Genomic DNA, 12,672 nt, shown 5'->3' with positions numbered 1-12,672 from the left:
TTTTGTTGCATGAAATCTAGTAAGACAATAAACCTTTACAGCACAGGTGTCATAGTAAGTAGTAGAAGTATCATCCCTGCTGCTGGGAGAGCACCGAATCTGCTTTATGTTACACAGTAGTGGGGAAGCCAAGACGAAGTAGAAGCCACACGTTCTCCACTTCCATCCATGTAGACATGCATGGCTCTAAACACCGTCTTGTCTTGTACTGCTGCTGCTGGAGAATGCTGTAGCCCTCCCAAGAGAGGTACTCGCCTGCTCTGCAAGGTCTGAGAGGCAGAATGTTTCCCTGTGGTTAGATTAAAAGTTTTGTGTTTGTGAGCCCTCCCAGGTTGATGCTGGACTGGGAGTGAGAATGAAATTCATGTAAACTTAGCAGAGCTAAGGCCTTGTCAAGTGGGGTTTACAGTACAGCCAAAGGTAACTGTTTCCAGTGTAAGGAAAGCAGCTCATGTACAGGTAAACCTTCTTTGTGTTGAGTCAATCCTATCTACTCAAGGCATTTTATCATGTCAGAACCTTATACTTTAATGGGAGACTTCAGATATACACAATTATGTGTATGTGCACATTCTGTGAACATAATGATTTTTCAAACCTGAAAGTAGACATTTTTTGGTATGGAACAATTTAGCAAATCCTTTTTAGTTGCCTGCAAATCAGAAGAACTGCTATTACTGGTTGTGCATGGGGCGTTCATCTCTGGAAGGGATGGAGTTTATAGGCTCTTCCTTGAAGGGTTGTAAATGGCTGCTGAGTCCAGATTTTATTACCTTAGATTGGAAATATGAGTAGCATAAAATGGAATTACTTTGTGCCCTGTGGCAGCTGATAGATGCACCTAAATGTTCTGGTTTGCCCTTCGGTTTACTTGAGGCATTTGTATTTCCTCTGTCCCCAGCTCACAGAATGTGTATGTGGTGTGAACAGATGCGCAGGGAAAACAAACAACAGTAGTGAAAAACCAGCATGCATGAAACAGCTCCTCAGGTTGAGTGAGTGTTGAAGCAAAGGGTTGTTATGTATTTTGTTTGCTTCTCCTAAAACGTAGTAAAAATCTAAAGTTCTGTGCTAGAAATACTTTTCCCATGAAACTCCTCTGGTTATGGGTAGGCTTTGCCGAAACAACCAAGCTGTGCTGACTGTGAAAGCAGAACATGCTAAGGAGTTACTGTACCCTCAGCTTTCAGAGCCTGTGCCCTGCAAGCCAGACCTCTGGGCTTACACACTTCTCTGGGTCTTTCCAACCTGTGGTGTGTCTATCTGTACATAGCGAATGTCAAGCATACATTGTCTTCTAATGGGTCAGGAGTTTCACAGAATTAATCACATTGTGTGTAACCAATTTCTCCAAAACATCCCAGTTGTTCCCTGTGTTATAAAGTGAAAAATAGTCTAACTTTAACCTGCTGTTTAGCTGACAGTGGTTTGCAGATTAAAGCCTTTTAAATTGAGAATACAAAGTGATAATGCCTCAGGGCTGCGAGAATATCTTCACAGAGGTTTTACGGATGATGCAGGAACACTATTTGTAACATCTGCTTTGTGTGTAATAGAACAATTGAGCTCAATGGCAGCCATTCAGTGGGTGACTTCAGCTTGCACTTGCCTTCAGGCCCATACTGAAGCCTCCTCAGCTCCTCTAGTGCAGGGGAGGTGTCCATGCAAGGGCAGGTGTCAGCAGGAGTCCTCCTGCCTCTTGAGGTTGCCTGCACGTGTGTCTTGGCCTCACAGGAACCTCATGGGTGCACCTGGGTGTATTGAGTCCTGTGGGCTGCACAGGATGAACTGGGGCTGTAACTGGGGCCAGGCCTTCAGGCATTCTTTATCCACCCCTGAGGCAGCCCTCCACATACACAGTGGACATAGCTCTCAATGCTTACAGGACTACAAACCGATGCTTAAATACAGATGTCTGTTGATTTGATTTAATTGTCTTAAAGGTCTGGGTAATTCCGAAAATGGCCTCTTAGGAAGGAGTCTATTCTATTTTACTGCTTTATTTGCAAATGTGTTTAATGAGGACAGTTCTCAGTGTTGATGGCCAGGGATTTGCACTTCATGCTTCCAGAACAATTGACTGTTTGGAACAGACTATGTAACTCCAAGGTACTCTGACAACCTCTAATGTACTCTCACAGGGTAACTCTCCCTTGTGGCAGTTAGAAGTTCTGATTTTTTCTTGTAGGCAGATCTTGCTTTCATTAGGGATGACAGGAGCCTGCACATCTCATCCGATGGCTGATGCCTTTGGGAAGGCAAACAGCTGCTGAGTGTCAGGCTGACCTTGCCAACAGTGAGCCCCCAATACTGTTTGCTCTACAGGACTCTGCTTCATCAGTCACGTAGTAGTAGGAGTGGCAGTATGGAGCTATAGGATCCCATTTTGTTCTCCTAGAGGCAACAGGTGTGTTGCACAGCATGGGATAGAGTAGCATCCCTTTTGTTCCTATTGCAGTAAGAATTTCTAATCTGAAATGTAAAAATAAGGAAGATATATTACAACCTTTGTTGTGGCCAAGGTAGAATGAAAAGGCTGTGCTGTGAGTCCTTAAGGTGGAAGAATGAGGGTGACTTCCCTGAGGAAAGATCAAGAGAACTGTAACCCTTTCTAGCCATTACTACCTTAGCACTTCAGTGCAGTTGATGGGGAGGACAGTCATGGGTTTACTTACCTGCAGGCCTGTCAAAATAGAGGATGATCTCAGTGTTAGAGAGCAGGTCTGATCCATGATACTCATTTTACAACAGTTGTGGCAGTGTGACAAAGTAGTTTTGATTCAAAGTGGATCAAATCAATGTTCGTGTTATCTAGAGGTTAAAGGCTATTTACCTGATTTAGTCTGAAGTCCAAATTAAACAGCCAAAGGGACCAAGTCAATGAAGTTCCTTCACATCAACTTTATTTTTAGATCAGAATGTTCTTTTTATAAATGATGGAAACTGAAAGACAAGCCCTAGTTATAAACCAGTGTTTTACACTTGCTGTTGCTTACAGCCTTTATAGTTGAAATACATCTGAATCAAGGATTTGGGTCATCTAAGTGTCAGAAGAGGACTCAGAAAAACTCCTTAAATCTCAGTCTCATTTCACTTGATTTGCTGAACATTTTTGCAGATTGAAGCTTTTGATTTGTTTACTACTTTCAAGATGTGCACAAAGAGATCTAGAATGTGGGAAGTCAGAAATGGAATTTCCTTGAGCCTTGGATTTAAGACTCTGGAATAAAGCTTTTGACACACTTGAATGAGGAAAGATTTTAAACTTTTCTGGTTATTTGGAGGAAAAACCACCAACTACTTTTTAATTTTTTCTAAGTGTAGAAATTCTTCAGGTTTTCAGGCACTTGGGGAGATTGATCGGAATTTGCAAAGCTGCAAAACTAATTGTGGAAGACTTCTTATTCTATTCATATACATACCATTGAGAGATGCAGTTAAAGTCAGTGATATCTGCCTTTGGGTTTTGGGGGGCTTTGTTTTTGTTTCACATGACTTGCATGCTTACTAAAGCACATACATATTCTACAAAAGGGCCAAGTAAAACTGTATTTCATCTGCCCATTCACAGTTATTGAGTTGGTTATTTTTCCCATCTGTTTTTGTGGGTTATTCACCTAAGCACAGTTCTGTGAGCCCATTAACTATCCATGCTGCCTTCTGAAAAACAGATCAGATCAGTTCAGTCCAGCAGGATACTGAAGACAGCCATAGAATAACCCAGGTTGGAAAAGACCTTTAAGCTCATCCACTCCAACTGTTCCCAAGCACTGCCAAGGCCACCATTAACCCATGGCACTGACGGCTTTGTCTACACAGTTTGTGAACACTTCCAAGGACGGTTACTCCAGCACTGCCCTGGGCCTCAGCACCCTTTGGGAAAGGAATTGTTCCTCAGCTCCATCTAAAGCTGCCTGACACAGCTTGAGGCTGCTTCCTCTTGTCCCATCCCCTGTTCCTTGGGAGCAGAGACCAGCCTCCTCCTGGGTCCATTTCAGGTGGTTATTGAGAGCAACAAGGTCCCCCCTGAGCCTTCTCTTCTCCAGTTGTTCTATTCTAAGGTTAGCCTGAGGCTGGGATGTCAGAACATCTCATTTACTCTTATGACATGAGCTGGCAGAGCCTCCCTAAGAGCCACCTCAAAGCCGGGTTAACTGCTCAGTGTTAGCCATGCAATGTTACTAGAAGCCCTAGTACCTTGTATGGTGACAAACTCATGGCAAATGATAGATGGGGCCTAAACCTGCACCTGATTGAGAGTTTGCACCCCAACCCTTTGGGTGTGAGACAACAGGACCTGAACTTGTCACAGAGATAACTAGTTTCTTTCAAACTGTCTGTGTTTCTGTTTTCAGGGGTTACAATGGTTGACACAGAAATGCCGTTTTGGCCCATGAATTTTGGAATTAGCCCCGTGGATCTGTCTGCAATGGAAGATCACACACATTCCTTCGACATAAAGCCATTTACCACCGTTGATTTTTCAAGCATTTCTTCACCACACTATGAAGATATTCCTCTTGCAAGAAGTGATCAGACAAGCATTGATTATAAATATGATATCAAGCTCCAGGATTGCCAAGGTATGCTTTTGATTTTAAAAACTGTATTTCCTTCATGCTCATATCTGCTCCATTCTCTGGAAAGTGTCCTATCAGCCAAAGGCTGTAGAAGTATTCCAGTGACTAACTGCTGTATCCTGTGTCACCATGCTTGCAGGGCAGATAGGATAGAAAAAATGCATACAGCAGCCCTTCACCCTTCCAGAGTAGCAGTTGGAGGTTGGGCAGGGTATCACAAGGTAGCTAAAATGACATTAAATGTTTTTTATTAGACGCATGGACCCCACCAGTTTTTTTCTGACACTTCCAGTTTCCCATTCAAGTACCTTATGTGTAAACTGTCCTTTGAAGCTCTATGCACACAGTGCAGAATAAGTATCCTGGATGTTAAAAAATGCCCCAGCCTACACAACATGTTACTAATTCATATGTGTAGCTTTGAAATGCCAAACAGCCTAAGAAAGTGATGGAGTAGAGATATTGGCTACACCTGAGTCACAGCTTTGGTGTAACTTTTACCAGTGTCCCTAATGCAGGCATAGCCTTGGGGCTCCATAGGCTAGGATTCGTTATGGACTAGGAACAGTGCTGCTCGTTGCCAGTTACAGTAAAAAACTGACAGGAAGCTCTCCTTTTAAGGTGTACAGTCTGTAAGTGAGCTGTTGCTGCACATCCCTGCTCCAAAGTGGGATGTGAGCTTGCTGTGCCTGGAACTTTCTGAAAGATCCACTTAGCCTACTTGGATTTGACATCACTTTTGCATGTAGCAATCTGTCCAGGAATTCTTCAAGGGAATTCCTGCTAGGAATCCTGTGGTGTTTCTGGCTGAACAGTGAAGTGGGTGCTGTGTACCTCTCGGTTGCATACGTAATAAATTAAGACATTTCCCCAGCTAATAATTTCCTTTTGTTTAGTTCTAACTGTCCATAACACTCCAGTAACAAGGTAGGGTATGGTAGAGCTGAGATAGGATAAATCTCTTCATCTTTACTTAAAAGTTTTCCTCTTCTTCTTTCTTCCTAGTTTAGATATGAAAGAAAAGTTTCTAGTTTGTATCATGCAGCCAGTCTGGAAGAGAAAAACATTCATGCTTTTGTAATACTGTGGCACTTACATCACTTCTGAGGCTTCTATGACCAGTAACTGGTTTAAGGACATAATATTTGGTTGTTTGAGCTTGTTTGATATTCAATTGCTCTCTCAGTTAGAAGCATCCAGAAGAGAAGATGGGTCTCTAAACTGCATCCAAAGTGTTCCCCAGGAGAGTTCAATTTCTTTAAATATCCAATCATCCATTATTCAATGCAGAGGTACTTACATAATTTTTTTTACAAGATTAGAAACTCCAGCCCATCTCCCTGCAGTAGCTCTGAACACCTTGAAGTAATGCAACCAGGTTAGATACTGGAAGGCCTTTCTAGTATGGGGTCTCCATAGGTACATTTTTCTATTCCTTTCTTCCAATCGTTCCACCCTCCAGAGCTGAAAACTGGATCTGTAATGCACTTTCTACATCAGAATCTGCCTCTTCCAGGTTTTTCAGCCTATGAGGTGCCAGTGAGATAGTGTCTTCTAGTTTACATCCCTTTACATCCTCTGTTTCCTGCTCATTTTGTCTTATGAAGCAGAGCTATGACTCTGGCTATGTTTACTGTGATTCCTTGGGCTTATTCCTTGTTTCATCCTATATATATTTAATTGTACTTTGAGTTTCTCTCTTCTTTACACACAGGTGCAATCAAAATGGAGCCTCCTTCCCCACCCTATTTTTCAGAAAAGGTTCAGCTGTACAACAAGCCTCATGAGGAGGCTTCCAACTCCCTTATGGCTATTGAATGCCGTGTGTGCGGGGACAAGGCCTCTGGGTTTCATTATGGTGTGCATGCCTGCGAAGGTTGCAAGGTGAGTTGTCACCAAAGTGGCTCTTCTGAAGGAAGATTGGATACTATTTCCACCTGAATAATCCCTTGGTAAAATCAGAGGTCTGTGCTTTTATAAACAGCTTTAGTTCTTGAAATACAGTCATAGAATCACAGAACAGTTCGGGCTGGAAAGGACCATTTGTCCTCCAGACTGCAGATAGGGACCTCATAGGAGAAGGAGTTTTAAATATAATTAGCCTTTTTATTATGTTACTGATCTATTATAATTTTTTGTTCATTTCTTCTACTTTTGGCAATTGTGCAGTTCTAGATAATTCTTGCTGTCCTAGAGATCAATTTCAGAATCTGAATTCATAGCATGCAGCAAAAGCAGACTCATACCTAACTCCAAAGCTCAATCCTCTGAGCAATTTAAATTTCAGACTCTCTGTTATTCCGATTGATTAGAGTTGCCTCACCCAATTCACACATTTCTAGATGACTATGGAAAAGTCTAATGGAATGGAAGAATGTGGTTTTTTGCTTTAGAACTCCACCAGCTTTTTTTAATGTCAGTGGTATTTAGTGTTTGTATCACAAAAAGGACAAATCAATGGTGTAAAAATTGACCTTCCTCAAGAATGAGCGAAGAAATGCCAGAGAAAGAAATGAATAATAATTCATTTAGTTCAAAGAAAAACATTACAGAGTTTAACATCAAATTCTCATCTTCTCTGTTTTCAATATCTAGAGGAAATGAACTAATAGGAAAGACCCAATGCAGAGCTTAAATAAAACACATAGCTCTGAACTAGGAACACATAAAGCAATAGGTATGTTGTTGATTAATTAAATTACAGTGAATTATTTATTGATATTATTTATTGTGAGGAAAACCTTAATTGTTACAAGGGACAAATGCAGGTAAATTTGGGTAAAATTTATTCATTGATTCTGAGTGATCTGGGAAAGCATCTTTAAACTGTCAGGAGACAATACCCCATAATATGACCCATTCACTGGAGATCAAATTGCTGTTGGCAGAATTTCTGGTTTGCAGTTTTCTCCCCTGGTAGTCAATCTAAAATTTCTCTTCATAACAAGCTGTCCCACGAGCAGTGGAACAAATGGAGCTTGCTTCCTTTGACACAGTGTTCTTCATGCTCAGCATGTCTATAGAGCTCCCAGCTTGTGTCCTTCAAACCCCACCGATTCCTATGAGCTTTCCCAGTTCCCCTCTATCCAACTAGGTTGCAAATGGCTAATGAGATCAGAAGAGGAGCACACGGAGGAGCAGACACAGATCACATGAGCCTTGCTTCCTTTGGAAAGCTGCCCAAACCGAAGTTAGCTTCAGTGTGTGTCCAGAAATGTGCTTTGGGTTTATCCTCACAGGGGAGGTGAGGTGAGGTGATGACACTGCAGTTTCTGGTGTCCTCTTACGTGCTTCTGTATTGACTCCAGGGCTTTTTTCGAAGAACCATCAGGTTAAAGCTGATCTATGACAGGTGTGACCTGAACTGCCGCATCCATAAAAAAAGCAGGAATAAATGTCAATACTGCAGGTTCCAGAAGTGCCTTGCTGTTGGAATGTCACATAATGGTAAGTGCACACAGCATGCATTAATGATGTTTCAACTGAAAAATAACATGAAACATTAATACGGTCACTGAGTGTGCTGCTGTGACCCCCGGAGTCTTCTATATCTTTACATGAGGCAGTTTAGAAATTCATATCACTGCAGAGACTGCCTCTGAGTTTAGGGTCGTGTAAGACTGGAGATTGCTTTCAATATAGAGATCAGATGGGTAGAGATCTGCACTTCTCAAATATAATGTATCATACAACATATGAGCTGGTTTTACTCTGCACTATTCTTGCCCGTTACACTGCTGGTTGTTCTTCCTGATCACATTCCTAGTGTCATTGCTATTTTTCAATTGTCTTGTTTTCTGACAAGACTGTTTGGCATCCTGGAGCTCAATATAAACATGAAAAATGGACTAGAGACTTTACTGAAACATTAAGAATAACAACTTGAATTTGATGCATAGGACACTTACTGAGGACTGTCAGCATCGCTAAGTTAACACTTCCTCATACTAGGACACAACATACTTTAGATGAATGGGCCGGACCCTGTACTGGTTTACAAACCCCTCTCCTCCTCCTCCTTCCTAGGATACCCACATCTGGGCATAGATTCCAGTGTGTGGTAAGTAGGAGTGTAGTGTTTCTGAGCATGCCCATTCAGCTGTCAGCCTCCCATCGCATAGTGTGTCTGGCTGTCATTCCTGTGTAATACATGCTCTCTGCCCAGTCCCCCACCCGGAGGTGAACACCCCCCCCATCTGTGAACTGTGAGCAGCATTTCCATTTTGAATATGTCACAATCTTACATAGCAAAGGTGTTTGCCATTGGGTATGGTCCTGTGATTTCCTTCTTTACAGTAGGTAAGCAAATAGCATGAAGTGTAGCATGATACTGCTCTCTTGCATAGAATTTAGAAGAAAGTCCCTCTGAACTTTAAAATTAACAAATCAGTTCATGTGGAAATAGTTATGAATGTTTGCACAGGAACACATAATGAAGATTCTTTGCTGCCTTGCTTTGGCAAAGTGGAGTAAAAACGGGAATTAAATGTCATAACAGAGACTTATGTAATTCTAAGGGTAAAAAATTGCAAGCATGACTGGGAAAATAACTCCTCTGTGGGTTTTTAGACCTTTCATTATTTTCAATATAAAAAATGAGTGTACTGTCCCCAAGAGGAAAGCTTAACTGTGGTTTGCAAAGTTAATACATGCACTGAGTGTAAACTCGTATGGGAAACGTTTTGCTAATAGAAAATATGGCTTTCAGGTTCCTGGGATGCAACAGCAACACTTAAACATAAATCTAATTTTGAAATGCTACTTGTGGGTATTCTTACAGTAATTCAGGAGAGTTTATTATGATGTTTTTCAAGGTGCATGCCAAATTTACAACCTAGCAACACAGCTCCCAGTTCTGTCAATGGGAACCATGTGCAGCCCTACCAAGAAGGGGAACGGGACCGTTCCCTCTGGCTGTGTAACATAAAGGGCCCAAGAAATGCTTTTAAAATGAACACTTCCCCTCCCAGTTCTTCTGCTTAGCCACTGCCAAGGCAGGAGCTGCAGCACCAGGGATGTGGGTCTGGGAGTTTGGGAAGGGGCAAAGCCATGTGTCCCAGGGCTTAAAGGAACACTGCTGTTTGCTGTCACCGTGAGCTCACCTAACAGGGAGTCAGGAGTGTTTGTAGTCAAATATTGGCTTCTCCATTTGCCTTTTCTACTCGCTCTGGTTTCATGACATAGCATGAAACACCCTCATTCCTCTGTCATTTATAAACGATCACACTTACAGTAAAGAACTGACTTTCACCTTTGAAGACGCAGTGCTGCATGAAGAAGCATCCAGAAACACAACACTGGGTGCTGCCGATTGCACACAAACACATTTTATGTTACACTTATTCACCCATTTGGGTAGTGAAATTAGCTGAATTTCAAATGCTTGGCATCAGAATGTGGATTATTTGTGCCTGAGGGTTACAATCTATGCCTGTCTGTGCATAGATACACTATTGCAGCATGAAAAGGGACTTGGAGAAGCAGGGAATGCAGGGAGACCTTAGCAGCTACAGCCACATTTTTTCACGTAGAAACGCCACATACCACTTGGCTGAAGGTTAAAGAAGACAGTAGAGTTCTCATGCCTTGAATATTGTTTTCCTTTCCTTCTCTAGCCACAGTGCTGCTCTGTGTTTAACCCTTAGCTGCTCATTTTGTGCTGAATTACCACTAAGCAGAAGCTTGGGGCTTGTCTGTTAGAAAAGTCATTAATTTCTTTCTCTTCTCCTCAAAGCTGCTATTTATACAAAAACAACTACTGTAAAGAAGAGCACACACGGCAATAAGGCTTTACCATCAGTGCTGGGAGCAGTGAACTGCTCAGTCTGGGCACATGCCTCCAGTGAATCCAGACAGGCATGCATGCAGGCTTTACCTTTTGTTTCTAGTGCAAGAAGCTGTGTTTATAGTCTGTTTGGGGACTTATTTGTGCTCAGAAGTAATTTGGTCAATCGGAGGGATCAAGTGCTGTACAGAATAGTCTGTGAGTAGGTACAGAGACTTCTGCAAGCTGTAAAATGTGGTGTAAGGGTAAATATTCTAGTTCCTCCACAGAAAGGCCAAGGGTATAAGGTAGAGTGTAGCATCTTACTATGTTCACTGTTGGCTTTATGGCACTGACATTTGGAGAATACTCTAAACACAAGTAAAGGAAATAACTGGCAAAGGAAAGCGTGAGATCTCATGTTCCAGCATGTGCCTACACTCTCAGGATCTGCTATTACTGTGAAAGCAGTTACCATCTGAAACCCTTCCACCCATGCACTGTGAGCAGCAAGTCGCACTTCCAGGTCTCTTATACCAGCTTGCTGGCTTGTCCATGCTCTTTCCCCCCTCCACAGATCCTGCTTTGATTCACTTCCCAGGCTCCCTGGAGATAAGGAAGCTGGGCCTGCTGTGAGAGTAGATGGATGAGAGAGAAGATAGAGAAGCAAGGAGGATGAGTGGTCCAGGAAATGGAAGATGAGACCAGGGTGACAGGAGGGAGATTGAGAGAGAAGCAGAAAACGATTCCACCTATCCTTGAAATCTCCCTCATCCACTAGAAATGCTGTGAATTCCTACCCAGCCTGTGAACTCTCCTTTTTCCACCCTGACCTCTCTAAGTACAATCAATGTGTCCTACCTCTCCTCTCACCCAAAATCCCACTTTCCAAATTCCTTCCGTAACCCTCCTGGTGCCTGACCTCTCCCTGACTTTAATCTCAATCCCTGAAAATGAGAGTGGCTTCTCCAACAGGAAGCTATCAGGCCAGTACCACAAACTGAATTTTGCCCCAGATTTTGCCTACAATGCTAACAGACATTGAACAGTACCTGCTGCAACTAACAGCATGTTTATAAAACACATTCTAAACATTAAAACCAAATTAAAACTATCCTTTTGCCCATCAAATTATAGGATAAAAATGTTTGATCCATAACTAGTCACTAATAACATTAATTATAAATGTAATAGTTTGACAACATAGACTTTTGGGTCTTGATCACTTTTTTTTTAGGAAACTATGCTCAGAATTCCTGACTTAGAGCAGAAACCTTCCAGGGCACAGGTGTTCATGATATAAGGATGATGTTTAAGCATGGATCACCCATTTAGAAAGAAACAAACATATGTGGAAATAGAGAATGCTAATAATCATACCATCTGTACAGAACCAGAGAGGTGTTTGCTGTATCTGACTGCACTCTGAGTGCAACACACAAGCATTCCAGCATGGAAGTTAGTGCTTAGAACCCAGTTTACTATATAATGGTATATGTGTAGATTTTCTTTCAATGTAATCTTAGCACTTTAACACACTTGCTATGGAATTCAGCGTTCTCTTTGGCAGTTGTGCTGTTGTTTCCTTGTGGTTTCTTTTTGTTTCTTTTTCATTTGATACCATCTTCCTCTGCAACTTTGGGCTCTGAGTCCAAAATAGATTATAAATATGGGTGTTTGCAGTCATAGAATTTGGCACAGTGAAGGCAACGCTCTGATTTCACACTGATGTTCACACGGGGTGACTGTATATATAAGAATTATACAAATTCTTAAAGACACATAAACAGAATATTCAATCTGATTCCAACAAGGCAGAGTTCTGAAAGAAACAGCAAAGGAATAAATAGTATTTTGGGGTTATAGCATTTTTCATACAGTTCTCAAAACCCTTTGCAGGAAAATAAGTGTCACCATCACAGACAAACTGAAACTGAATGCTAAGAGGGCATTTACTCTAGGATTCTTCACAGTAAATGAACTACTAACAGTATGATGAACTCCAGTACACTCTTTAAATGTTAGAAGCACTAGGCCTTGTAATCCATGCAAAGGCAATATGGTATCCTTCAGTCAGGATAGATCAGCACACCAGAAACAGGATTCCGAAACACCTGTACTCCATATTATGTTCCATTAGAAAAAAATCAAGACAGAGCAAGTTGCCATCTACTGTAAATTCTACACTAGAGCTATTGAAAACTTTGAATAGGCAACAATATGTCCTCTAGCAATACCAAATTTCTAGCACAAATACTGTAATTTACTTCCCAAGAGGCTCTTGCACAGGAGATGAAGGAATGCAGGAACCGGGGTATAGGAGCATAG

General features: G+C 41.7%; 1 protein-coding gene across 4 annotated transcripts in view; it reads left to right on the top strand.

Annotated features, from left to right (window-relative positions):
- PPARG (peroxisome proliferator activated receptor gamma) overlaps nt 1-12,672 on the top strand; it is a 58,547-nt gene that overhangs the window by 30,058 nt on the left and 15,817 nt on the right. For all 4 annotated transcript variants that reach the window (XM_034066021.1, XM_034066019.1, XM_034066020.1 and 1 more), the window contains 3 exons: nt 4,356-4,583; nt 6,295-6,464; nt 7,889-8,027. In XM_034066021.1, the coding sequence (XP_033921912.1) occupies nt 4,364-4,583; nt 6,295-6,464; nt 7,889-8,027 (529 nt within the window). In that variant the 5' untranslated portion in view covers nt 4,356-4,363. The remainder of the gene's footprint in view (nt 1-4,355; nt 4,584-6,294; nt 6,465-7,888; nt 8,028-12,672) is intronic.

The sequence above is a fragment of the Melopsittacus undulatus genome, chromosome 9 (genome assembly GCF_012275295.1).
Source record: "Melopsittacus undulatus isolate bMelUnd1 chromosome 9, bMelUnd1.mat.Z, whole genome shotgun sequence".
Lineage (NCBI taxonomy): Eukaryota > Metazoa > Chordata > Aves > Psittaciformes > Psittaculidae > Melopsittacus > Melopsittacus undulatus.
This window is presented reverse-complemented; position numbering and strand designations above follow the sequence as displayed.